Source organism: Henckelia pumila, unplaced genomic scaffold (genome assembly GCF_033568475.1).
Source record: "Henckelia pumila isolate YLH828 unplaced genomic scaffold, ASM3356847v2 CTG_80:::fragment_3, whole genome shotgun sequence".
NCBI classification, from domain to species: Eukaryota; Viridiplantae; Streptophyta; class Magnoliopsida; order Lamiales; family Gesneriaceae; genus Henckelia; species Henckelia pumila.
This window is the reverse complement of record NW_027331885.1, coordinates 262,987-289,416: the sequence shown is the minus strand read 5'-3', so window position 1 is coordinate 289,416 and position 26,430 is coordinate 262,987. Positions and strand designations below refer to the sequence as shown.

Here is a 26,430-nt window from a genome sequence, read left to right as displayed (position 1 = left end):
TCAGCTAATCCATTCTGTGTATGAACATGAGCAACATGATGTTCAACAGTAATTCCCATTGACTTACAATAGTCATTGAAAGTTTGGGAAGTAAATTCTCCAGCATTATCAAGTCTTATTTTTTTGATTGTATAATCGGGAAATTGATTCCGCAATTTTATTATTTGAGCCATTAATCTTGCAAATGCCACATTTCGAGTTGACAATAAGCATACATGTGGACCATCTGCTGGCGGCATCGATCAATACCATAAAATATCGAAATGGTCCACATGGTGGATGAATTGGCCCACAAATATTACCCTGAATACGTTCAAGAAATATGAGTGATTCTGTTTGGATTTTAGCTGGTGATGGTCTTATAATAAGTTTTTCAAGAGAACATGCTTTACATTGAAACTTATTATTCTGAAAGATCTTTTGGTCTTTCAATGGATGACCATGTGTATTTTCAATAATTCTTCGCATCATTGTTGAACCAGAATGTCCCAATCGATCATGCCAATTGGTTAATATTGAATAATTATTAACCACCATATTTGATTTGATTGACCTTATATGTGTATAAAGCAATCCAGTAGGGAGCATTGATAATTTTTCAACCACATATTTCTTTCCTGATTTATATGTGGTAAGACACATATATTTCTGATTTCCATCAGTTATCGTCTCAGTATCATATCTATGAGAATATATGTCAATAAAACTCAACAAATTTCTTTTCGATTGTGGTGAATATAAAGCATCATTTATCCGAAATTTTGCACCATTTGGTAACAAAAACTGTGCTTTACCACAACCTTCAATCAAGTCTACAAGACCTGATATGGTATTCACCATTGTTTTTGTTGGTTTTATTTCCATGAAATATTTTTCATCTCGCAGAATAATGTGCGTTGTACCACTATCCGGCATGAAAATTTCCATGATATTATTTCCATGTTTGCTCATAGCATTTTCCATATCAAACTTCACAAAAATGCAATAAAGAAAATTAAGTACAATACAAATGCAAAATATAACATGCTTTATAATACAAGAATGCATGAAAAATACAAATTTGTTACAATCTAGTCCCACCAATCTTTTAATTAATGTCTTTGAAATCATTCAAAAAATCTGCAGCATTGAAACTAGTTGAATCAATTAAATGGTCACTTTTTTCAATAAAATCGGTCTCTTTTTCTTTCCCCTTTGTCGATTTTTTATAGAGCTTGCATAGGTGCTCAGGGGTTCGACAAATATGTGACCAATGTCCTGGAGTGCCACATCTATAACAAACACCCTCAGATCTTTTTGAGTGATTTTCATTTTCACTCGTATTTTCATGCTGCCTTTTTGGTGGGTGGTTCGTGACGTTCTTTTGAGATGAGTTATTGAAATAACTATCTCGATTATTTTCATATCCACGGCCACGACCACGACCACGACCGCGATAATTTTTACGTCCACGTCCACGCTCACTTCCTCGACCTCGTCCACGACCAAAATATTGTCTATGCCTTTGATTTTGGTTTTCATTTTTAATTACGACATTTGCTTCTGAAAATGCCGTTGAACCAGTGGGTCGGGATTGATGATTTCTTACTAACAATTCATTGTTCTTTTCCGCCACAAGAAGACATGCGATGAGTTCAGAATATCTCGAAAATTCACGCACTCTATACTATTGTTGTAGAGTTATATTTGATGCGTGGAATGTGGAAAATATTTTTTCAAGCATTTCCATCTCAGTAACAACATGCCCACAAAATTTCAATTGCGAGACTATTCGATACATCGCAGAATTGTAATCACTGACTTTTTTAAAGTCTTGGAATCTCAACGTATTACATTCATCACGGGCGGTCGGGTGTATAACTTCCCTTATATGCTCAAATCTTTCTTTCAGCTATTTTCATAAAATCATTGGGTCTTTTTCTGTGAGATACTCACATTTCAATCCTTCATCAAGATGTCTACGTAAGAAAATCATAGACTTTGCATTTTCTTGTGAGGATGATATATTATTTTCTTTGATGGTATCACTTAGACCCAATGACTCAAGATGCATCTCTACATCGAGAGTCCATGGCATATAATTCTTTCTAGTGATATCGAATGAATTCAATCTTTGCCAAATTTGACATGGTGGTACTAGAAAAATAACAATGCATTTTATTAGTTAATTTCTATTAGTACGACAATACAAAATAATGAAATAACGAAGATTACAAGTGCGTGTACAAATAGAGAAAAAATATGTGGTGGAAAATCGCTGGTGAGTACAAAACTCGTGAGCATGATGATCATAGTCGTTATGAAAAATAGCCTTATAAATGCCATCATCTTCATCTTCGAAAAATCGAGGAGAAATTATTTTGAGAAAAAGAGTGAATTGGTGTGATTGAAAATGAGTTTGAGTGAACATATTTATAGGGCAAAAACTAGTCGTTTGTTACCGTTGAGGGTAAGAAAAAATCGAGTATGTGTTGAATAAAAATTCATGATAATCATGTGATGCATATAATGATAATCATAATTGAATATACGCAATAAAATATTTATCATATCACGTTATTATAAGATCAGTGTCCTAGACAACCTCTTATATAATAACATGAAATTATATATTGATATAGTTAGTATATATACATAATAAATATATATATCACGTTATTATAAGGTCAGTGTCATAGACAACATCTTATATAATAACATGAAATTATACAAATATAATTAGACAATAAAATTATATAAGCAGTAATGTATAATCATATCACGTTATTATAAGGTCGGTGTCATAGATAGCCTCTTATATAATAACATAAAATTATACAAATATAATTACACAATAAAATTATATAAGCAATAATGTATAATCATATCACGTTATTATTTAAAAATCTTAGAGGCTTTTATACTTATCGTATCCCTTACTGGGAGTGTGGGATGTCGTCTTAACATACTCCCAGGATTTATAACAAGTTTTTTTTAAAAAACTTATTTTTTTTATAATGTCTGATAATAACATGATATTATATATTAAATATATACACAACAAATAAATAAACAATAAAATAAATATACTTACTTGTTAAATATTTTTGTCTTCTCTTTGTGTTTTGGAGCGTCGAAAATTATAGAGAACCTTCGAGCGATCGTGCTGATAACGTGTTGTGAAAAGTACAAATTTATGGTAAAAACTAAAAAACTCTAAAACTCAAAATATATATCAAACCAAACACTTATAAAATCTTCTCTCTAAACTTGTGTTATTTCTTCACAAATGTTGAGGTCTATTTATAGATCCTCAATTGAGAAATGTCCAAAAATAAATATGTCATCCATTACATAATCAAAAATTAAAATATCATCACATCACCATCACAATAATTTTCAATCTAATTTTAATATATAATTTCCAATATATTTATATTTATTTAATGTTAAACAAAGTAACGCTGACAATGGATCGAGTTTTCAAATGTATTATTGTTGTATAAAAAAATAATACCATAAAACTTAAATTTTACCTCTTTCAGTTTTTTTTAATTACCTCTTTCATGTTTATATAAACACCAGTTTCGATGGCACATACGATGCGTGTATATTAACAAATTTTCTTTTTAAATTTGAAATAAACTTGCTGGGTGATTCAATCAATATCCAAATTGTTTGAAGAAAAAAAATGATATTTGAAATTTCAAATTTGTCATACCAACGAACCAAAAATAGTTACTATTGTCATACCAACGGACCAAAAAAAGTTACTATCCACTTCTCAGCCTTAATAAAATTGAAGAGATATAATATTTATTTTAATTGTAACGGATTTCAAGTTAATTCAATAATAATGTCATTTCAAATTTATTCTAATTTATAATACTTACATAAGATGTAGATTAATAATTGATAATATTATTTAATTGCAAGCAATAATACCTAATCCGTATATATTTTCAAATTCATTTCCTCAAATACAATACCCAGGGGTAGGTGGAGCTCACTAATTAGTTCATATCATGTGGACCCAACTCAATCATGCGAGGTCCACATGATATGAACTAATAAAATAATTCCACCTATCCAATGACGTTTTATCCCGGGGTAGAATCGAATTTTCCGATAAGCGTGTGTGTTTTTTTTTTCTTTAAACGGTTAGTTTTAACAAAAGAAAAAAAACTCAGCACGATTTCAGGTACTTGGGTTCGCCGACCTGATACGTTTGTCGCAGCAGAATTCATATTTCGGATTTAAGCATTTAGGCACGCACTAATTGATTTAGTGAAAAAATGATCGCTGAACCATCTAAAATTTCTAACTTTCACAACAATCCCTTAAATAAAGAAAGATTTTTCAGACAGGACAATATTCGCTTCTTGCAAGAAAACTTTGTTATTAGCAGAACATTCAGAAAATAAAAAGCAATATTACAGTTTTATTCGTCGATACATAATGCATGTGCTCTCTCAGATGAATCTTAACAGAAGTAGTAGCTAGTGGGATCCCGCGTTCTTCATGATGCTAGATATCTTCTCGTTCTAAATAATAGTACTTCCCTTTGAATATATGTATACCTTGGTATATATGGAGGAAAACTTGAAAATGGAACAACTTCTGTGATCAGATTCTTTCAATTAAGGCTTGAATGGCGCAAACACGACCACAGAATTGTGCCCGCCAAAGCCGAATGAGTTGGATATGGCTGCAGGGATTTAAATTTCAAGGTTATAAAAGGCTGCATTGCAAGTTTTTGTAAAGATATATGTGCATGGAAAATGAGTAAATATTCGGCGCAGGAAGCAGAAGTTATCTCATCTCACTAAAGCTGAAAAGTTTAGTGTGTGCGAAAACACGCCCATAATAAAATTGTAAAAAAGCAGGTGCAGGGGGGGGTGTCCACCACCCTTGACAGCCCTCCTCCCATGCTGCCAGTGGCGCAGACGGCAGAGCTAAGGATAAGAACACGTACCGACGTTTACTTCATGTTGTTTCTTTACATTCGGGACGGTGTCTATTGTGACATCAGGTTCCAAATCCTAAACGGAGACAGAGTGAAATTTAGGACAAACATGTACAAAAGGTGCATAAAACTTCATCAAGTAGTTGTGTTTTCTAGCTTTACATATTGATTGATCGTAGGATGTAACCAGCCCGTGTTGATTGCTTGAATGGTGACTATTGCTTCAAGTCCTCCCGCGGCTCCCAGCCCATGTCCAATCATCGACTGAATCAAGAAAATAGGAAAAATAAAAACTTAGACGGCAGAAAATAAAGATAGATTATTTCATGTTACATGGATAGTTACAGAAAAAAGATTTTCACCTTGGTACCATTCATCTTGATCTCGGAGGTATCCTTGAAAACTTCTTTGATGGCATTGACTTCAGCAAGATCTCCCGCTAGAGTTGATGTTGCATGAGCATTTACATAGTTAACCTGAAATTTGCAAATTTCAGATCTTTCTTTATATTCAAGAATCTGATTAATTCAATCTTCATCAAAATACCATATGGTGATCACCTCTTCGGGGGCAACCCCTGCATCTTTCAAACTCTTGACTATGCAAGACGAGACCCCAAGTCCGTCTGAACGAGGATCGGTCATGTGGTGAGCATCACAGGTTACAGCACCTCCCAGGTATTCAGCAATGATATTTGCTCCTCGTTTCATTGCATGATCCAAGCTTTCCATGATCTGGACAAGATTTTATAATCCATGAACTGAACGAGTGATCCTTTTAAGAGTAAGTTATAACTTCTGACGTCTGATACTTTGTAAAAACGAGCAGCGGCTGTACAAAGTAGTGAAAAAACCGACTCTTCAACATACACGAAGGTGCAAAAACTGACCGAGTTCTTACCAGTACACCGGAACCTTCACCGATAACAAAACCATCACGGTTTTTGTCCCATGGTCTTGAAGCCGTCTGTGGAGCGTCATTTCTTTGAGACAATGCTCTACAAGCAATGAAACCTCCAACTCCACTTGGTATGATCGGCGCTTCAGTCCCTCCAGCCACCATTATATCTGCCTCGCCTCTTCTAATATGATTTGCTGCCGCGTAGAAGCAGTAGTTTGCTGTAGCGCAAGCAGTTGAAATAGAGTAATTTGGCCCCATCAAGCCGGTATCTATAGCCAATAATGCCGACCCCATGTTGGAGATCGAATAAGGAATGAAAAAAGGAGACATTTTCTTATATCCCTTCAGTACCAAGGATTCAATTCCAGAACTAAAAGCAGAAATGCCACCAATCCCCGATCCCACCACCACTCCTATTCTCGTCTTGTCCATCTAAGACACATGAAGGAGAAATGTTACACAAGTCACCAGCAGAACATGGAAATTGGGCCATTATATATAGCTTAATGAATTTCACAATTTCACTCTTGAAAAATACTCACAGTTTCAAGAACTTGTTTCCCGAGGTTAGCATCGTCAAGGGCTTTCTTGCCAGCAACCAAACCATATCTCCAGCAATCATCGAGGCGTCGATCATTTTTTCCATCAATGTAGCCCGATGAAGAGAAACCACGAATCTGGCCTCCGAATCTAACAGAGTACTCTGAAGCATCGAACCGGTCTATAGGGGAGATGCCACTTGTTCCTTCAAGAAGTTTGTTGTAGAATGTATCAACGTCGTTCCCAAAAACCGAGACGAGACCCATTCCAGTAATGACAATCCTTTTCGTTGGATCCGTTTCTCTTCTGGGAGCTGAAGTTGTTGGAGAAGCCACAGCCTTAATTCTTCCGCATCTTGCTGCCGAGGGGAGATTATAAATTCGATCAACAATTCAAACTATGATGCAAAAGTGCGACGAATATAAATACATGAGATCGATCGAGACACTAATACAACACGAATGAAGAAAGCAATATTAGCATATATCATTCAAAATAAGTATCGATCAAAGATTACTTGGCTAATGGAAGTTTGAAGAACTCCATGAAAATGGACAAACCAGCAAAAACCCGCATCAATACAATGATAATATAATCAAAATTACCAGAAGTGGAAGTAAACCCCTTGGCCTCAAACTTATTTAACCCCATCTGCAAAGTTTCAGCAGCTCTAAGCCCATTATACTGAAAAAAAGGAACACCACTTCTCCCTGATGATTCTTGGCTCTTCTTGCAGACCAAACCAGAAGAAGACGCAAAAGCATTGATGGAGGCCATCTTTTTCCCCGATCTAAAACCCAAAACAGAACCCCCCCCCTCAAACCAAACTTACGAACTATAATATAAGGTAAACAGCCCAAGAAAGTATAGTTGTTTGAACTTCGATCGAAGGAGTTAACAATGAAGGTTTCTTGGGTTTTCTTGGAAAATTAATTGTGTTGGAGAATCCGCAGCTTCTGTTGACATGCTGTAATCAATGGTTTAATGAACAAATGCGACGATTACTGCAATTTTTCTCTAGGAAATGCGTATTATAGAGTTTTGATTATCTTTCCCATGGCTAATACGTTTATGACATATATGCAATACTAGCAAAGATAATTATTTCAAGAAAAGAAAATTGGTTGGCCGCTAGCTCTAGCTATGTAACACAGTCTCTATGAATAGTTTTAACTACTTTCTAACTACTTTTTCTAATTATTTGTCGCCAATCAATGCATGCCAATTAATACGCCTTTGTATAGACGCAACTGGTAGCCCCACCTAGCTGTCTTAAATTTTGTTTAAGATTGTTTGTTTGTTTTTTTTTTTTAAGAAAATTGTTAAAGTTTTTTTTAATACTAGCGAATATATATTCAACTGGTATTAATGAAACAATAATAAAATGGCATCGGATATTATTCTCCAACACCACTAATGAAAACAATGGATCGATATATATAATAAAATTGACATTCGACATATCATCTCAACTATTAGATTTTGCTCAAGTAAATTTCAAATTATTTGATTTGCTTGGACGAAGAAAAATATTGAAGTGAATTATCTCATATTGGTCGCACGTCGGGGTGCAAACGAATCGAATCGAGCCGAATAATGGTAAAATTTTAAAGCTCGAATTCGGTTCGATAAGAGTATATTCGAATTCGAGCTCGATAATTTCAAATATTTTGGCTCGAGCTCGGCTCGAAATGAAATTCGAGTTTGAGTTCGGCTCGAAACATTCGAACCTATTCGTGAACTAGTATAGCTCGGATATTATGGTTCGAAAAGCTCGAAATATTCAAAAAAATTCGAAATGTATATATATGTATTATATAATTATATTATATTACTTAAATATTAAGGCTCACGAATTATTCGCGAACTATCGAACAGAATAATTTTGGCTCGAGATCGGTTCGAAAAAAAGTTCGAACATGTTCGAATTCGGCTCGAGTTCGATAAGTTCAATACGAATCAAATATTTATCGAGCAGACTCGTAAAGCTCACAAACCGGCTCGGTTCATTTACACCTCTAGTCGTACTCGCACGTCCATTATATAATTTTAAAAATAATTGTGATGAATTTCAAATACATTTAAAATCATGAATGTCATTGAAAATGCATGAGTCGATTAATACTTCCTCGTATTAAATCTATTTCCAAACTAAATACATTCATGCAAGCACAGACTTCTTTAATCTCTTCATAATTGTACACATGGAAGGACTTTAACTTTTGTTTCGCAAAATTTAATAGCCTCAATTTTTAATTACATGATATTAAAAACTATTCAATGGATAAATTGGGCCGCCAGAAACAATAAACTTATAGGCCGTGAGTAAAAATGGTACATGGGCCGGGCCGAATAGAACAAAACACACGTTTACAAATTTACAATAGCAAAGAAAACAGAATATTTTTACTTGAAAGTCATGATCTGCTTATCCGTTTGGAATTTCTACTTTATATTAATAGCTAATATTACATCTTTTGATACGTAATATTGATATTAATTACTATCATCACAATATTTTAAAATATGAACGAAGTGTAAACAAATATTATAAAAACGAAAACGAGTTATATACAACTTTTCCACCTAATTAACTTTATAAATACAATTACCTCCATCAAGCAAAATATATATATATTTTTTTTTATTGAGAGCCTCCGTGTGATTATTAGTTATGAATCATTTTCGCAGATTAATTAAATTTAATAGTTGAAGATCTATAGATATATAAGTCCAATTTAGCTTATTAAGCATATGATGTTACATTCAGAGCCATGTGATAGAAATTGTTTTTGCACCATAAATTCAAGCTCCATGATCAAGACACCCCACTGCCGTATGCCATATATAGCCAAGCATACCACATGTAAAATTTGGTCACTCACACTAAATCTTGAAAGTACGTTTCTATTTTCTATAATTTTAATTAATCATTTTTTTTTATCGTTGATAATATGATACAATAACGCCACATCTACGTCACGTCGACCCCCAAATTCACAAACATGAAATTACAAATCATGCACACACCATATATAATATGTAATAAAACACAAAATGAAAGTGATGGGATGGGGTGATCAAATGCATGCGGGGCATTGGACCAATCCATTCTCATTACAAACCCCACACCTCTCCTTGTTCCCCTCCACCACAATCTTGCAGCTTCCACCGCAGTCCAAGCATGGAACGAACCTGGCGCCGCCGCAGCCCTCGCAGCCCAGCCTACCCACCCCTCTCTCCACGCGAGCCCAGTTCAGTATCCTCGGCAGCCGACCCGTTTCGTTCAAATGCACAACTTCCTCCACTCCGCCCAGGTATCTCCCCTTCACGAACAGCCTCGGAACACTAACTCCCTCGCCCAATAGTTCCTTCAGTTCGTTCAAGAATCCCCCGTGTAACGATACGTCCCTCTCGTCGAACACGATCCTGTGCGTCTCCATCAGTGTCCGGACTATGTTGCAGTCCTCGTAAGTGCGCCGCACGCCGCCTATGGACGTCGTGTAGAGCACGACGGCGTCGGATCCGTCGGGTGGGCATCTCTCTTCGAAGTCGGCTAAGGGGTCACGCTTCACGAAACCCGCCGCCTTGCCTTCCTTTTCTCGCTCTAATTTGTCTATCTTTATGAAAATATTGTCCTTCAGCGACTTGGAGACGTCTGGAAGATTGATCCCTTTTCGTGATTCGCTGAATTTCTTCGATTCATGAGTGGGTTTTGGTTCTTTTGGAGAGATCTTGGCTTCCAGCTCTTCGAGCGTGTGAAAAGTCAAGTTCTTGGGTGGTGGTGGTGGTACAGATTCTCCTCCCTCGGCGGCGGGGATATGATCTTGAGCCGGTGGCGGAGGATCGACTGGTTTGAGCTTGGGTTTGATGTCCTCCAGCGCCTTGCTGACCTCTTCCCACGTGCGAGGTGCATCTTCAATGGAGTTGAGCTTCTCTAGAATGGTGGCTGGCAACTGATGAGAGGGCTGCTTCTTCCCAGATAATTCCGGTGGCTCGCATGACTTGAGCCACGGCTCTTCGATGGAGTTGATGTCGAAGACGGCGAAGCTGGACGGCGGAGGGCGGTAGACTCCGGCGGGGGAGACGTCGACGCTTTTGGAGGAGGTGCATCCCATGGTGGGGAAAGTGATAAGATTGGAGAGATGGGAAGATTATGGGTATTGCATGAGAAATGAGTGTGTGGGTTTAAGAATAATAAGAGTGAATTATTAATTTTTGTGGCTACGAATAATTTTGGGCTTGGATAATTTTTGTGGTGTTGGTTTTGAGTAATGGGCCCATGTGAGAAAAGAAGCCAAATTTGTGAGTGTGAACAACATCAACACACGTCTATTCTTTTTGATTTTTTGATTTGGTCCAAAATGTCTTATCAAATTATTAGGAGGGGAGTTTTGTAAAAAAAAAAAAAAAAAACCCTTATATTCATTATAGTACTTTGAAGTTTGAAATAATTCATTTTAATAGTTTTAAATAGATGTATGACATTATCTGTATCCTAAATTAAAAAATATAAGAAAAGTCTATAATGATAAATTAATTTAACTAGAGGGATTGGTTGAGTACGAGAATAGAACTCTAGGGAATCTAATCTCATTTTGTTTCTCGGTAGCTCGATAACTCGACCGTAGAATGGTCAGCTATTAATCTATTGGTTGTACGTTCGAATTATATTTGGGGAGATTTGATTTATTTTGAATTAACGTATTCAGAATAAAGAGACTCACTTTGACCTTAAATTTTATTTATTTAATTTAATTTTTTTTTTTTGCAAAGTCATCTTATCTCTTCCTGTTATCCAATATTTTAAAATGGCCATCAATATGTTGGTGTAGGTCTAGCAAAATCCTTTGCTCCACAACTGGCCTGGGGCTATTTACAACTAGGCAATCAATTATTTCATTGACTCTCCCCATATTGTAATGCAAGCTATGCGAGATGCACCCTTTTATCTGAAGTATTTGATAGTGTTATACTTACAATTTAATATTTCTCAAATATGAGACAAATACTATGCTGCACCTGAAGTTTTACTTAAGTGTAACTCATCACATATTAACAATAAACATGCCAGTACTTGTCTAAGCAGTTGATTCAAGCTGACTTGATGACATGATAATGAAATCTATATCTTTTTTTTAATTATCCCCTTGTAAAATATATATGCACGTATGTATACGTACTTAACTTTTTTAAATTCCATCTCTTATTTATTATTCCATATATATTTTTTAGATTATTATATAATTTTATTATTATAATTTAAGAGTTAATTATAATCAACATGAGTTTTATAAATAAAATGAATATTTCCCCGCAAAGCATATATCAAATGGATGTACGTAAATGAATGAATGCCTTGTACGTAAATGAACTGAGATTGCATTATAATGTTACGTCTGGGGCACAAAATTCATATAATACTTAAGTAAATGAACGTTAACCTCAACCGAAAGTGGAATGGTTTGCACAACCTTTCGGATACCAGAAATAAATAATTTACGATCTATAAAAAATATAAATAAATTATGTCCACTTCTTTGTATATGCACGAAATATTTGTGCTATAATCACTAGTATAAAGGTTATTTAATACTAGCCAATACTCCGATATATATATATATATATATATATATATATATATATGTTGTGTGTATGTATAGTTTGTTTATGTAAAAAATATCGGAGTTTATAGTTTGATAATTTGATTTACATTACAGGGTAATTTGCTTTATATCAGACTTTTTAAAAATAAATTTGGCATTCAATAAAAAATAGTTCAATGATATGATTTGTAAGCAATTTTTTTGTCACTGACAACCAGGGATTAGTTGAGGATTTTGAGTATAAAAAATTGAGAAAATTACAATTTTGGTCCTTATGTTTGTGATTAAGAATCTATGATCGTCTATATTTTCATATTTTACTTTTAGTCCTGCGTGTTTTGATTTTTGTTAATTTAGTATTTTTTTCGAAAATACATACGTGACACTATACAGTATACACGTCAGCTCCACATTAGCACTGCATTGGTTCCACATCAACTTCACATAGAAAAAAACTAAAATTACAAAAAAACAAAAAACAAAAACAAAAATAACCGACTAAAACTTTTGGAAGTCACTTGGCAATTAAAAAAATTTGGCTAGAAAATGTGAAGTTTTGTTAATTAAAAAATGATAAGTGCTTTCTAGAAGCTCAACCGAATATTATTTTAGCCGTTTGGTATTGATAGTGATTTTTTTTAAAAAAAAATTTTTTTAAGCTCTAATTTTGGGTTTATGAAAAAGCTATCAATTTGACTTAAAGAATATTTTTTTAAGTACTTAAATAACCATTCAAACAGGGGCTTAGACTCAAAACGTGATATTTTTAATATAAAAAAAATATTGTATTTATTTACATTTATATCATATAATAAATATGAAACGAACTGTTATTTTATTTTGGAAAATGCTACATGTACACATTGATTTATACATTGGGTTACACACTACACATGAAATTACAAAATTATCTTTCCACTTGATTTGAAAAAAATCTTTCGAAAATACATTAAATATATTTATGTAATTTCAAGTGCAACGTGTAACCCAACGTGTAAACCTCCGTGTACACATAGCATCACCCATTTGTTTTATGGTATTAGTAGTTTGTACCAAATTCAATTAGCGTACTTTAAGTTGGTGTTTACACCGTCTAAAATTAATAGATTTTTAGAGCTACCCAAAAACCAAATTTACCATAAAAGGTTTATGTTTAGACTTTAGAGATACCTCTAATTGGTAAGATGAACCCAAAAACCAAATTTACCATAAAAGGGGAAGAGAATAATGGGAGAAACGCGATCAGAGTGACAAAGAAATAATCAATAATGTTCACATTTTTCGATCCAGTCCAGTGAAAGTGCATCCAAAAGAATCCCCCTATGTGTTCATCTCTTGGCTGCTGGCCAGTTACAAGGCGAAGAATGGAAGCTTTTTCTGATCCTGCGCCGCGGTAAAAATATGGGATATTGTCGTTCTTCTGTTGGTCGATCGTGAGCATTTTAGCATCTCTGATTTGCCTTTCATTTGAATGATTTGTGCATATAATTTATCTTTTTTCTTTTATGTTTTGAATCTTCTTGCTCAAGATTGGCAGATGCAATGGCCGAAAAATCAAAACCCAATTTTTGTTAATTATAGTAAAAGTTTCCCCCAATCTTTTTATTGCTGAAGTTACGTGAATTGTAAATATTATTAATATTGTTTTTGTTACTGAAGAGTTGAATAACATTTTTCGAGCTCCTATTTTGCTACTGATGGCACGATGAAGCATGATTGTGGGTGATTTTGTGGTCTGTATATGCATGCAAGGTGAGTGTCCTTTCCTGATCCTCAGCTGAAACCCAAGTTACCTCAATTTTGTTGACCTAATATGCACGTAAATGTTATTTCCCAAAAACTAGAAGTAAAATCTCGAGTTCTGTTTTAGTTGAGAGCAGGCACAGTGTCCACCACAGACCTGGCCGCTTCTAGGTACGAATGCATGCCAATATGTTATCATTCAAAGTCGTTTGATCTGGGTTTCTCTAGTAGTTTAAATGCATATTCTGTTAAATTCGTGAAGCGGAGTTTTATGCGGAAGTTATCCAATTGATCCTTGTGATACTTGTACTGTTGTACACATCATATCTGTAAGTGCGATTCGCTAGTATATTAGGCGATGTGTATCATGAAATGATTAATGATACATGTGATGTGATCTGGTGGATGTTTGAGGATAACTTATAGCATAGGTTGGTTAATATGTTATATCTCCTCGAAAACATCTACAAAATGCATGTCTGAAGCTGACTTTTATCAAACTTCTTCAGTACACAAAGAAGTCTGAAGATGGTTTGTGGAGCCTTTTACATCCCAAAGGAGAGAGCGTCCAATCCTCGAGGGGATGATGCTCACTTCCTATTTGAGGAGAAGCAGACAATTGGTGTGGCAGATGGTGTAGGAGGCTGGAGTGAGAAAGGTGTTGATGCTGGAGAATATGCTCGAAAACTGATGTCCAATTTTTTTGTAGTGCTCGGAAACTATCCTACCGTGGAAAGTAATCATAATCTTAATCTTAAACGCATCTTGAATGAGGCATACTCGAAGACTAAGGTTCCAGGATCCTCCACAGCTTGCATATTAACACTCAAAAACCATGTGAGGTTTTGTTTTGTTCACTATTTCAGGTTTTGTTTTAGTCTCTTTGCAGGTAATGTAATGGCATTTGTTTAACTTTTTATTAAACAGTCCTTGCATGCTGTTAATGTGGGAGATAGTGGATTCTTGTTATTAAGAGATGGGGAAGAGTTCTACAAGTCACCAATCCAGACTAGTCGCTTCAATTGTCCGTATCAGCTTGGTAAATGTGCGTCTACACCAAGTGTGGCACAGGTATTTGCAGTACTGTAATATACTTCTTCACTGTTAAGAAGATCTAAATGTTTGAGGGTCCGGCAAATAGATTGAGTCAGGCTTGGTTTCAACTACTTCCAAACACACGTTTGTTTTCTCAGTTATCTTGTGTTGTGATTGCCATCAATTCACAGGTTTCTGAAATGCCGGTACAAGCAGGGGACGTTATTATACTAGGCACTGATGGCCTATTCGATAACTTGTTCACAAAAGATATACGGGACGTTGCCAACTTCTTAGGAGGGGCAGGAGCAGATCCAGATCAATTTGCAAGGAGCATTGCCGAACATGCTTATTATAATTCCATTGATAAATCAGCTTTTACTCCTTTCACAGAAGCGTCTTTAAGAAATGGAATGGAATATTTTGGGGGCAAGAAAGATGATATTACCGTAGTCGTTGCTTTCGTTGTTAGTTAAACAGTTTGGTTTCTTTAATAGATGTATATGAAAAAGGGTGATTTGGATAATGGATAAACTTTTAGTATTGCACAAACTTTTAGCAGTTTGGCCCTTCGTAAATATAATTCTCTGCACTCTGTTATTATTTATGTTATAAAGTGCATTTGGCCCCAATCTTGTAATGTTTTGATGTGATAAAATTCTCGGATGAATATCAAAATGATGTAAAATACTACAATAAGAACACACAATTCAGGAACTTCCACTCATTGTATGGTGTTTGTGCGATGTTTTTTTTAAACATAACCCTTCACCCTTATAATAAGTTGACAAAATTTTCTTTATATAAAAATAAAATGTAACTTAAATTAAATGAACACTTGTTTAAGTTCATTTCTCTTACTTTTTATTATTTAAACCGTTTTTATAATAAATTAAATAAGCTATAAAGATATCTACAATTACTATTATTTTTAAAATTTATGTTCCGCATGCATTATGTTGCAGGGGGTGTTGTGTGTTATGAATTGAAGTTCGCCTATTTAATATTTTTAGGTATTGGCTTCTTCCAAATTTCCCTAATTCCCTTATGGTCCCTTTTTTTGGTTCGATAATAAGATAATTGAATGATTAATAATTTGATTGATAAATAAGGATATGTCTTGTGTTTGGATTTTTTTTGGCACTGTTATTTAATTTACCAAAACATTCTTTTTGTCTTTTAAGAAATTTTTTAACTGTTGCCTGACCTATCACGAAGCATGCACATACGATAACATATGCAGTGTAACTGCAGAAAAAGAGCTTCAATTCCACAAGTTTTTCATTCCATAAAAAAAATTGTAAAGGAACCAAAAGCTTCAATGAGTCGAACAGCTTCCTTTTAGCCGAGATGTCATTCAGTGTATCCATGAGAAGGGGTAAAACTTATATTTTTCGGGGAATTTATATACGAAGTTTAAAGTTCTTTTTAGTATGAGAGACAACTCTACTATTTGTCCCTGCTTGATCCGCCTCTAAGCATTCTCATCGTGATGCCCCCAACCTCTTATCCATGCGGAAGAAGCTGCAAACCAACTCCATGAATTAACAATGCTGAGGTATGATGGTGCACCATGTACCACCTTCCATGGTGGAACTCGTAAACATTAGTTACATTAAATGCCTCGGCATCTAGGTCAATGTAAGCATTCATGGATACCCAAGCCATATCTGTCAGCACCCGAGTTTTGACATCTCGAATCTGGAAATCAGCGACATTCTCCCAGCTAAAGGCTAGCTGCCAGCTCTCCATGACCGCATTGTAACTGCAAAGGGAGTTTGAAAAAAGTTTAAATAGACACTAACAGGCTGAAGCAAATACTTGACAAAAACGTGATCAATATATATATATATACTTTGAAATTATATATATATATATAGTTGACAAAAACCCCTCCATGCTTCATGATTCTCAATCGGATTGTCTTCCTGGCACTGCATTCTGACCATACGTTCCAACATGTAGAAAAGACTATCAAACTTGGTTTATGTCAACCAAGCATAATCTTTCAGGACTCCAAGTCCACGGGGTTAAACATAATAGCATGAAGGTAAAAAGCAAATGAGTCAAAGCAGCAAGCAGACTAAATATAATTGACGAGGATTTATAATTTTAGTCTTTCGAACAAAAAAAAATGTCATAATAGTCACCATACAAGGGGGATCGCAAAAAGAGTGAATGACTTATACTTTAAAAGTAGTGTATGTCGTGTAACAGAACCTAACGAAGTATCCGTTAATCAATCTCAAGTTCCATACATTTCAACAAAATTTCTAAAATAGACACCTTAAAGAGCAACAGAAGATTAAACAGAGAATTTAGATTTCAAAAGAAGAAGTTAGAGTCCAAAGCAAGGTGTGAGAAACAAATCTATAAATCCTTTGCGCAAAAGATGTGACTTGATTATGAATCAAATCAAACAACAAGGAAAGAAGAGGACAATAATGAGTAGCAGTTATATTTTACCTTTTATAAAGATAAAGTTAATATTAAATTAGCAAGAGCTGAAAATTTTCCGTGGATGGATAGGAAAACGCATACCCACTAAATGACTCGCCATTTGCATGAAAACACTTCACATAATCCGCATTGAGCCAAAATAGAGCCATATCTGGAAGTGCTCTGTCTCTCACTATTCTATAAAACTCCAAATTGATGTTTACAATGGCTCTCGTGGCTGCATAATAGGCTTTCCATCCATGGGGTGGTGTCACATGATCTTGCTCCAAAGTGAAATCCTAGACCATGAAGGGTCAAGCAACAGATTCAGCAATTCTCACAATTGCAAACATAAACGGAAATCATCCTCCCTTGTTTCTAATTTACAGGATCAAATGGCCCTCCTAATCCTGATTTCAATCCAGGTGAACAAAGAGAATCTTAACATATGGATTCTCATGCATCCTAAACAAATTAAAGAAGAATCTGTAACCAACCTAAAGTTGGGAAAAAAAAAACTTATCATCCAAATGTTGCTTGCCAAGTCTCCTGCATGTATCATGTATGATTTACAAACAACTGCTCAGGTTTTCAAAACAAATTCAGAATTTTCAACTCCATAGTTATATGCAAAGACTAGGCATCCTACATTGCTAGCACTGGAAGTAAAGTAACAAAATTTCGGCGAAAACTGAAGACAACCGCTAGGTAAGCTAAACTGACCCAAAGAGTCACTTCAAATTGAACACCTAAAAGAACTAGCATTGCTTCGTGGATCAAAAAGTTCAGAAAAAAATTTAAAAAAATTGAAATAACATAAAACCTTATGAAATAAGGCCTTCCACGCGTTATCATCATTGGCAGCTTCACGCATGCGCGAATTCGTCATGGAAAGCCTACAGAGGCTGGGGTAGTCCAAGTAACTCAGCGCATGCGTCGTGATCTCCGGCACCAACTGCTCCATCATAGACACCCCGGTCTGCCTCTCCGCCGCAATCTCCCCATTCTCACCCCCATTCAAAAGCGCCATCATCTCAGCACCGCTACCACTTTTGCACTCCTTCGTGGCACGTGTACAATCACCCCAATTATTCAATTCAGACTTACTCGATTGTGATTTCCCCTTGCGGAAAATCAAAACAGTCGCGACGAAGAAACAGGAAAAGGTCACCGCTGCGGCCACGAAGGACGACGAGCAATAGCTTGCGAAGGAAATTCTATAAATACTAAACTCCATTCATAGGTAACGAAATTAAATAAAAATCACAAAAGGGGCTGCTGCAATTGCCACAATTCATGAAACGGAGCAAGAGACAAATCGGTGTTTGCCACATCCACACCCTGAAAAAGGGTTTAGGGTTTGGTGCGCGACGGATTGATAATACAATGAGAAAGAGGGGAAATTGTCAGGCGGCGGAGGGCATGGCGGACGAAAAGGAAGGTGAAACGGAAGAACGACAGGTCAAATGTACATATATACTCAAAACGTGACTGAAGGGGTAGTTTGCCGATTCCTTAAAATCCAACGACGCCGTTTTACCGAATAATTTACTTTTTTATTCTTTTATATATTATATAAAATATTATATTATATTATATATATATATATATATATATATATATCTTTATCTATAACTATGTGCTATATTTTTATTAAACAAAATTAAAACCCCCAGCATTATACATTCGGTGAAACTTTTAAATTAATCATATCTATTAAAAATTACAATAACGAAATATTATTTTATTTTATACAATAATAACGCTATATATATAGTCCAAATTAATGTAATGATGGAGTAAAAGCATGTTTGATCAATAACCATGAGTTTGATTATTTTATCAATATGACGCACCTGTCAGAGTTTTACTCATTGTGATTTACTGATTAACGGAATTTGTATGTTATTGCATTAGTAAAAAATTACCGAGTGTACACCAAGTTTTTATTATGATTTTGTTATAAATTATTTCACAATAATAAATACAAACTCTTCCCATTCAAGATTTTTGCAACCATACTTAATATTTAGCTTCTTTAGAACGAAATGAATATAATAATAAAGAAATAAAAACTCTTATAAATTATATTCTTATAAGATAATCTTTTATTTGATCCGTTTAATAAAAAATATAAACAAAAAAAAATCAATTTTCGTCGTAAATATGAGCTAATTTCAATTGGTCAAGACAACTGGTATTATTTTTCTTTGTAAAATATCAATTTCCACATCTATTTTAAAATTTGTGTACTACAATAAGCACAATCCACTGGTGTTGATATTACGAAAGATTAATTTTATAATATAGTTAATTATATATCCATATATATAATATATGATATGATATAATATAATATAATATAATATAATATAAAGTGGCACGTGTCATTTTCAAACCATTTGGTCGGTCTGATTGTCAACCATGAATGTCATAACTCATTCATATAATTAAAAAAAAAAAAAAAAAAAATCCCTCTCTCCTCGTTTATGTTACAGTTTGAGCAAGTTTGACAGTTGAAAACTCTAACCGTCCTAAAAAGAAACATTAATAATTATAATTATAACGAAAAAGGTTGCAAAAAGTCAGAGAATTTGAATCAAAGATTTGATCACGCGTGAATTTGAAGGTTAGAAAATCCAGTATAAATATATGCTTGACCCATTTATGAAGAATCAGAGGCCAACACTTCCACCACAAGTCCACAACAGTAAACTGGTGAGTTCTTTTCGTTTTGTTGTGTTTCCTCTTCCTTTGCAAAGTTTCATATTCTTTTTATAAATTTAGTCCAAGGGCGAATTGACGAAATAGTCGGGAATCGAAAAATTTATAGGGAAAATGTTTATCCCACTGGATCTGGCCTAGATTGTAGAATGAAGATGATGTTGGGGAACTAAACTTTTTTGGACGAGTGTTAGGTTATATCATGCCTTTTGCCTAATGGATAGATCAAACTGGCCGTTATGTCGATTTCTTGAAGTTTCATGTTAATATATATATATGGGGCCTATTTAGATTACTTTGTTAAGACTGTTATTTATGAGATCATGCTATCAATTCAACTCTACAATCTTGTGCAGCTTTCATTTTGCAATTCTTGGACAAAAGCCGCATAATGCTTTCAATTGCGAGGTGCTTTCGCCCGTCTAAAGCCAAACATCCGGCCGGATTCCACTATCACACCATTCTTGCTTCCGAGACAGCTTGTGAGTTAGATTGCATTATAATCTTAAGAGCATACTTGCAGACAAACTCGAATCATGAACTCCTAGTTTCATTTATGTTAGAGATATTTTCCTGGTTCGTATCAATTCGTTGGATTCTGAATCTTGACTTGTTCCTATTTGCAGTTAATGTGAATGAAGTAGATGCTCTGTATATCCTATTCGAGCAGCTGAGTAGTTCAGTGTTCGATGATGGTATGATTCACAAGGTACTGTGAACTCGGGGTGGCCCCAGAAAATTCGATAACTGTAAACTCTTTTATTTTGTGCTAATGGGAATCTCAATTAGTTTGTTATTTGTCTTTTGTATCGTTTGGTTTCAGGAGGAGTTCTATCTTGCACTTTTTAGTCGCAGTAGCAAGCAGAATGTACTAGCAGAAAGGGTTTGTATCACTTGTCAATTGTCATCCCCTCTCATATTTTCCTATCTGTTCTTTCCTGAGTGTGGTGATTCGCCCCGGTATTTTGTCCTCCATTTTTCTTACTAAAACTAAGTTCATTGTCTCCCCATTTCAGTTATTTGACCTGTTTGATGTTAAGCGCAATGGGGCCATTGAGTTTGAAGAATTCGTTCGGTCTTTGAGCATCTTCCACCCTGATGCACCAGAGACAGATAAAGTCGCATGTAACCAACAATAAATTCATTTTGTAGTCAAAATACCAATTCCAAGAACAATTATAGAACTTGAACAAAAATATCTGATCTTGCAGTTGCATTCAGATTATATGATCTCAGGCAGACGGGTTTCATAGAACGAGAAGGGGTAAGCATTATTACCACATTATACATTTGTTTCATGTTACAACAGGTTTGTTTCATCCTTTTTTGGTTGTTGGATATTTCAGTTAAAGGAAATGGTGCTTGCTACTCTGAGGGAATCAGAGTTGTCTCTCTCAGATGATGTCGTTGAAGCGATCGTCGAGAAGGTATACATCAAAATATAATCATTTGATGTACTCGAAATCATGGAGTATCTTACTCGTATATTGTTTTCGGGCAGACGCTTTTAGAGGTGGATTCTAAGGGAGATGGGAAGATAGATATGGAAGAGTGGAAGGAACTGGTTGCCAAAAATCCTTCTCTTATAAAGAACATGACTCTTCCTTATTTAAGGTTAATCCAAGATCTATACATACACATACATGTTTCTTTAATGTATAAATTAAAGAGTGAAAGTTTTTTGATGATATATATGTATATATGATATGTTTCAGGGAGATAACTCTAGCATTTCCAAGCTTTGTGATGGAAACTGAAGTTCCAGATTCAGAACTCGTCCGTTGAAATTTCAAAAATAGCATTTTTTTTAAAAAATATAATTTATATATATATAGACACGGTATGTTATTTGTTTGATCAATTGTGTAACATGTTGATCATATTCTTTTTAACTACAATTCTGCAAGCTAATTCCCCTACAAGATACAATGTAGCAAGCCATAAATATAATGGCCTTTTTTTTTTCCTGCATCAGTTGTGATATTAACGAAAAAAAATTTATAATATTTTATTATTATTTGAAAAGTAAAAACATCTTATTGCTCATGCCGCCCGCAGGATACTACTAAGGGTGCTCACATTTTTTCAAAAACCGCTCGAACCGACCACCTCGCACCGTCGTATTTTATTTTTTGAAATAACCGCGGTTTTAAAAAAAAATAAAAACCGCCCCGCCGCCATGGTTCGGTTATAATTTTTGGCCCAAACTGCCCCGCACCGCACCGCCGTGTATAGTGATATTTAACTAGAGTTATATTTATAGAACATTGTATATACATTATACACAATAGATTCGATCATATGCCGCCTCCACTCTCTTCTCTCCCAACTCTTCTTCAAAAAATTTTCCCCTCTTTCCCTCTTCAAAATATATTTACTACTTATCTATACAAATATTAATCTTCAACTTGCCTAAACATATTATAGTTGATTAACTTTATTTTGTCGCTTGATCGTTATTTTATTTAGTTTTATTTTGTTTATTATAGTTTTCATTCATTATTCTAATAATTTGAATAGCTTTATTTTTTTTTCATTTTACCTATCATTAAAAAAACCTCGAACCGACCGCAACCGCTTAAAACCGCCGAAAATCGCGTAAACGATTTTACATATAAAACCGCAACAAAAAAAATATAATATAATCGAACCGCAATTGGCAATTCGGTTTGAACTTCTTATGAAAAACCGTCAAACCGCACCGTGATCACCCCTAGGTACTATCATGCGGGCGACGTGTAACTCATGATTGGTTAAAATCAATGAGTTTTATGTGAGGCCCATTAATTTTAACCAATCAAAAACTATCACGGGTGGCATCGACTTAACCGTCCTATAGACAGTGATTTGAAAAAAATACAAAATTTCAATTTCAAAGGGTATAAAAGGGAAAATTAAAGTTAATTGATGTGGCCGTAACAGTAAACGCTGGCAGGCATTATGTATCTATCGCCTTCAATTATTTGACAGAATCCATTGGAAATGCTAAGATATGCTTTCCTCAATCTCTCCGAAAAGCTTCATCTCAATTCCACTTATCGGCCACTCTCATTCCCTCAGATTTTGAAACACTGATTTTACCGAGCTTCAGATCCAGAAATGGGCAAGTCTAGTTCCCACACGAACTTAGCCTCGTGTCTTCTGGCCGCCATTTTCTTGATGCTCGTAATCGCCGCCGCTTTCATCGTCTATTTCACGGTTTTCAGGCCAAGAGACCCCAAACTCACCGTCAACGCAGTCCAACTCCCCGCATTCTCCGCCGCTAACTCAACCGTCAGCTTCACTTTCTCTCAGTTTGTAACCATCAGCAACCCCAACCACGCCGCCTTCACTCACTACGACAGCTCGCTGCAGCTGCTGTACGCCGGAAGTCAGGTGGGTCTGTTGTTTATACCCGCCGGGAAGATCTCCGGAGGTAAGTCTCAGTACATGACGGCCACATTTTCCGTCAAGTCCTTCCCGCTGTCGGTTCCTGTGCAGCAAGAAAGCGTTGGGCCCGCTGCACCAGATGGGCAAATTGGTTTTGGGTTCGGGCCGGGCATGGAGGTGGAAACCAGGCTTGACATGGCGGGTCGGGTTCGTTTTCTGCATTTCTTTACACATCGGGTGGAGGCTAGAGCTGAGTGCAGGGTAGCCATTGGAGTTGCCGATGGATCTGTTCTAGGCTTTCACTGCTAGGCGCTCACTGTTCATCTGAAATTATATAAATTTATTGCGACGCTTTTGTGAAATTTAGTCTTTCGTAAAAAATAATAAGGTGTTTGAGATATAAAAATATGTTTGTTTCTCTTAAAATAATATGAGAGAAAAATTTATATTTTTGTAGTAAAAAATATCGATCGGTTGACTTGAAATGAAAATGTACAGCAGATGGATAGAAGAATCAGCCGCCTTTGCATCAGGCAAACGTTTTCAGAGAGTAAAAAGTTGGGTAGATTTACAAATAAAATAAACATCAACTGTAGTTGTAAATCTTGGATTCCAAGTGCAGATCACATCTCCACCATTGATGAATACCATGAGCATCTTTGAAGTCTCTCGCCCGAGAGCGGTTCACCGTAAGATTGGCCGAAGGAATAAGATGCAGCGGCTCTTCGGACTGCACACCCATTGCATTCAATAGAAGACCTCCGATCGAGTGTTGTGTCGCCAACCTCTCAATACCTCCTGCTCCGATATCATCCATCCGTTTCCGGTGTTCAAAGTACCCGACATACTCAGAGCAGATATGATCAGACGGGTTAACGTATAGACATGGCAACCATGAAGAAAGGGCATGAAACGTCCCCAAAGAACGGCTTGTTTGGTGGTTGTTTTTCATTGCAAAAGCCAGTCCTGCCGTGATCACGCTGCCTGCTATTCGAATGCCGTGTTTCACTTTCTTATCCTTGATTCTCTCGATTGGTGCTGAAAAGAACGGTGGATTGAACAAGAACGAATCAAGGAAAACCCCGGTCTTGGCCATGTTCTTTCCAGCCAGCATTGCCATGGCAGCACCGAGTGAATGACCAGCTAACCAGACATTTGCACTTCCGAATGTAGCAACCACATGTCGAACGGCTTGTATTGCTACTTCAAACCGAGATGTCAGATGCAGCCCATTTTTTATGACGTGGATGTCCAGCTCAATGTCTCTTGAGAATGCATCTCCTTTGGTTATGGTGCCTCGAAATGCGATTACATATCGTGGAGCCTCGTGTGATGAAGGGTTGTTTTGGGTGGAAGTGAGTTGATAGATGGCACCGAATATACAAGAATCAGCATCATCTATAAGGAGACGGTACAACTGAAAATGGAAAGCATCCCACCACCGAGAAGCAAGGGTTAGGCTCCCTTCTCGTTTTTCCTGGCGGTCTCGTTCCAAGATGTACACACTCTGAACCAAACTAGCTGCAACAGACCTTCGATGACATGGATTGTCCCTGGGAAACAACATAAATAGTGCATGAAAAGTTACTCTTAACTGCGGCAAGCTACGTTAATCCAAGTTCACAAGAACAATACATAATGAAATGCCAAGAATCGTAAGATAGTATGGCTCTTAGCTGTGAAAGATAGCATCAGACATAGTTTAAGACTTTTAGTTCATACCAGTCAACTTTAGTGAGGTGCAAAGGTCCTGAAATGTCGAAATTTTCCCTGTCCGAAGTCGTAGAACCTGAAAGGTCCACAATTTGCCCTTCTGATGCCATAAGCTAAGATTCTTGATTTAATCTCACCAAGAATCTGCATATTGATCATACTTGGTAACAGACGAAACAAGAAATCTACAACCTCTTCATCAGCGCAGGCATATGCTCAGAACAAAAATGAGAGTCCATAACTCAACAAAATTTCTAAACATCAAATTTCAGAAAAGAGCAGGCGAAAAACCAAAACATAGCATCTCCAGAATGCCTAGAAAACCTATGGCATCGAATTAAAATCACAAAATTGGGACAGCAGAGATTGAGTAATAGAAAATGAACTAAGATCTTCGAACCACGGCAAAGAAAGCCCAAATCTTTTTGTACAACTTGCAGGGTGTAACATAAAAATGTTCTTGAACTAAAAATTAGAGTTGGCCTTTTCGGAAAGCACAAAATTTTTTCATACATTTGGTTTTAGTTCTGTGTTTCAATCGCTCCACATCAAATGAAAAAAACCCAAAATTTCCCCAAAACATACGGGTTTCGTACAACTAATATACATACGCACGAACTGGATCCAATAAAACTAATCATAGCTTCACAGACAATACTGTAAATCTTTCCTTCCAACTCCAATGTGGCACCCAAAAATGTATATGCTCACATCCGGACCTTCAATTGTACACAATATGTGAAATCCAAAAGCAAAAGATAAAAAAAAAAAAAACGAAGCCAGATCCAAGCACGTTATCCATTGCCTCCGAATCACCTCTTCAAAAAACAACACACAGAAGCCAATTAAACTCACTTCAAAGAACCGGCGTCACAAAGAAAACACAAGTAAAAGCCCACAGCTGGAATCTTAATCTTAATCTTAATAATAAAAAAAGGTCAGAAACTGTAAGTTTTTAGATAATAAGATTCGAGATGTCCATTATTTTACGAAAATTACAACAAATCCCATCTGGGTTCGTCATAAATACACGCAATGTCACAAACCATTGCATACATGAATCGTATAAAAGGGGGAGAAAATCGAAAAGAAGGAGAAATGCTACCTGCAAGAGAACTGGTTGAGTTTGCAGCAAAAGCGTAGGCTAGATCGTAAAACCGGAGTTAAAAATAAAGAAATGCGAGAATTTGGGCGTTGAAGTGTCGCTGTCCAGTTTTTGTTTAAGGTTGTAAATTTGGGCACACGGTGGGGTCAATGAGATTGGACTTTGCAATAAAATCATGGATTTCAAATATTAAAATAAATATAAATTGTTGTTGAATCCAATTCGAGTTAATGGGATGGGCCGATGGGATATTCGGACCCGGGCTAAAATTGTAGGTGTGTTGTCATATTTTTTTTAGGTCATTATCAAGC

General features: G+C 35.8%; 7 protein-coding genes across 11 annotated transcripts; 3 read left to right on the top strand and 4 right to left on the bottom strand.

Annotated features, from left to right (window-relative positions):
* Window positions 1-4,324: 4,324 nt before the first annotated feature.
* On the bottom strand, window positions 4,325-7,495 carry LOC140873853 (3-oxoacyl-[acyl-carrier-protein] synthase I, chloroplastic-like). Its single transcript, XM_073277128.1, has 8 exons — window positions 6,991-7,495; window positions 6,388-6,743; window positions 5,846-6,277; window positions 5,506-5,679; window positions 5,308-5,421; window positions 5,108-5,209; window positions 4,955-5,021; window positions 4,325-4,687 (listed from the first exon to the last, which is right to left on the bottom strand). The coding sequence occupies exons 1-8, from the start codon at window positions 7,160-7,162 to the stop codon at window positions 4,620-4,622; spliced, it is 1,485 nt and encodes a 494-aa protein (XP_073133229.1). The 5' UTR covers window positions 7,163-7,495; the 3' UTR covers window positions 4,325-4,619.
* Window positions 7,496-9,278: 1,783 nt separating this feature from the next.
* Window positions 9,279-10,578, bottom strand: LOC140873873 (uncharacterized). Its single transcript, XM_073277147.1, has one exon. The coding sequence runs from the start codon at window positions 10,501-10,503 to the stop codon at window positions 9,466-9,468; it is 1,038 nt and encodes a 345-aa protein (XP_073133248.1). The 5' UTR covers window positions 10,504-10,578; the 3' UTR covers window positions 9,279-9,465.
* Window positions 10,579-13,180: 2,602 nt separating this feature from the next.
* On the top strand, window positions 13,181-15,414 carry LOC140873875 (probable protein phosphatase 2C 80). 5 transcript variants are annotated; one of them, XM_073277152.1, is made up of 5 exons: window positions 13,181-13,384; window positions 13,651-13,743; window positions 14,244-14,571; window positions 14,662-14,805; window positions 14,961-15,414. In XM_073277152.1, the coding sequence occupies exons 2-5, from the start codon at window positions 13,733-13,735 to the stop codon at window positions 15,243-15,245; spliced, it is 768 nt and encodes a 255-aa protein (XP_073133253.1). In that variant the 5' UTR covers window positions 13,181-13,384; window positions 13,651-13,732; the 3' UTR covers window positions 15,246-15,414. The 5 variants fall into 5 exon arrangements, with proteins under 5 accessions (XP_073133253.1, XP_073133254.1, XP_073133250.1 ...); XM_073277153.1 differs by having other exon boundaries at window positions 13,181-13,424; XM_073277149.1 differs by lacking the exon at window positions 13,651-13,743.
* Window positions 15,415-16,023: 609 nt separating this feature from the next.
* Window positions 16,024-18,679, bottom strand: LOC140873860 (F-box protein SKIP8-like). The gene is made up of 3 exons (XM_073277134.1): window positions 18,032-18,679; window positions 17,311-17,507; window positions 16,024-16,534 (listed from the first exon to the last, which is right to left on the bottom strand). The coding sequence occupies exons 1-3, from the start codon at window positions 18,443-18,445 to the stop codon at window positions 16,276-16,278; spliced, it is 870 nt and encodes a 289-aa protein (XP_073133235.1). The 5' UTR covers window positions 18,446-18,679; the 3' UTR covers window positions 16,024-16,275.
* Window positions 18,680-19,808: 1,129 nt separating this feature from the next.
* LOC140873833 (calcineurin B-like protein 8) lies at window positions 19,809-21,863 on the top strand. Its single transcript, XM_073277107.1, has 9 exons — window positions 19,809-19,926; window positions 20,289-20,414; window positions 20,559-20,641; window positions 20,756-20,815; window positions 20,949-21,057; window positions 21,144-21,196; window positions 21,279-21,359; window positions 21,434-21,546; window positions 21,648-21,863. The coding sequence occupies exons 2-9, from the start codon at window positions 20,324-20,326 to the stop codon at window positions 21,715-21,717; spliced, it is 660 nt and encodes a 219-aa protein (XP_073133208.1). The 5' UTR covers window positions 19,809-19,926; window positions 20,289-20,323; the 3' UTR covers window positions 21,718-21,863.
* A 1,007-nt stretch (window positions 21,864-22,870) lies between these two features.
* On the top strand, window positions 22,871-23,766 carry LOC140873859 (uncharacterized). The gene has a single exon (XM_073277133.1). It carries the CDS (start codon window positions 23,032-23,034, stop codon window positions 23,608-23,610), a length of 579 nt encoding a protein of 192 aa, XP_073133234.1. The 5' UTR covers window positions 22,871-23,031; the 3' UTR covers window positions 23,611-23,766.
* On the bottom strand, window positions 23,756-26,189 carry LOC140873858 (GDSL esterase/lipase At4g10955-like). The gene is made up of 3 exons (XM_073277131.1): window positions 26,120-26,189; window positions 25,024-25,158; window positions 23,756-24,854 (listed from the first exon to the last, which is right to left on the bottom strand). Exons 2-3 carry the CDS (start codon window positions 25,122-25,124, stop codon window positions 23,888-23,890), a joined length of 1,068 nt encoding a protein of 355 aa, XP_073133232.1. The 5' UTR covers window positions 25,125-25,158; window positions 26,120-26,189; the 3' UTR covers window positions 23,756-23,887.
* Window positions 26,190-26,430: the final 241 nt, after the last annotated feature.

Excerpts from the sequence above, each read along its gene's own strand:
- LOC140873853 (XM_073277128.1), bottom strand. The coding sequence starts at position 7,162 with ATGGCCTCCATCAATGCTTTTGCGTCTTCTTCTGGTTTGGTCTGCAAG. Across the intron at positions 6,744-6,990 it reads GGGGTTTACTTCCACTTCTG|CAAGATGCGGAAGAATTAAG; the intron begins GTAATTTTGATT and ends TCCCCTCGGCAG. Across the intron at positions 5,422-5,505 it reads CAGGGGTTGCCCCCGAAGAG|GTTAACTATGTAAATGCTCA; the intron begins GTGATCACCATA and ends TGCAAATTTCAG.
- LOC140873859 (XM_073277133.1), top strand. The coding sequence starts at position 23,032 with ATGGGCAAGTCTAGTTCCCACACGAACTTAGCCTCGTGTCTTCTGGCC.
- LOC140873833 (XM_073277107.1), top strand. The coding sequence starts at position 20,324 with ATGCTTTCAATTGCGAGGTGCTTTCGCCCGTCTAAAGCCAAACATCCG. Across the intron at positions 21,058-21,143 it reads AGAGACAGATAAAGTCGCAT|TTGCATTCAGATTATATGAT; the intron begins GTAACCAACAAT and ends CTGATCTTGCAG. Across the intron at positions 21,360-21,433 it reads TTGAAGCGATCGTCGAGAAG|ACGCTTTTAGAGGTGGATTC; the intron begins GTATACATCAAA and ends GTTTTCGGGCAG.
- LOC140873873 (XM_073277147.1), bottom strand. The coding sequence starts at position 10,503 with ATGGGATGCACCTCCTCCAAAAGCGTCGACGTCTCCCCCGCCGGAGTC.
- LOC140873875 (XM_073277149.1), top strand. The coding sequence starts at position 13,314 with ATGTGTTCATCTCTTGGCTGCTGGCCAGTTACAAGGCGAAGAATGGAA. Across the intron at positions 14,572-14,661 it reads TATTAACACTCAAAAACCAT|TCCTTGCATGCTGTTAATGT; the intron begins GTGAGGTTTTGT and ends TTTATTAAACAG. Across the intron at positions 14,806-14,960 it reads CTACACCAAGTGTGGCACAG|GTTTCTGAAATGCCGGTACA; the intron begins GTATTTGCAGTA and ends ATCAATTCACAG.
- LOC140873858 (XM_073277131.1), bottom strand. The coding sequence starts at position 25,124 with ATGGCATCAGAAGGGCAAATTGTGGACCTTTCAGGTTCTACGACTTCG. Across the intron at positions 24,855-25,023 it reads CACCTCACTAAAGTTGACTG|GGACAATCCATGTCATCGAA; the intron begins GTATGAACTAAA and ends GTTGTTTCCCAG.
- LOC140873860 (XM_073277134.1), bottom strand. The coding sequence starts at position 18,445 with ATGGAGTTTAGTATTTATAGAATTTCCTTCGCAAGCTATTGCTCGTCG. Across the intron at positions 17,508-18,031 it reads GGAAGGCCTTATTTCATAAG|GATTTCACTTTGGAGCAAGA; the intron begins GTTTTATGTTAT and ends TTCATGGTCTAG. Across the intron at positions 16,535-17,310 it reads AATGGCGAGTCATTTAGTGG|TTACAATGCGGTCATGGAGA; the intron begins GTATGCGTTTTC and ends CTCCCTTTGCAG.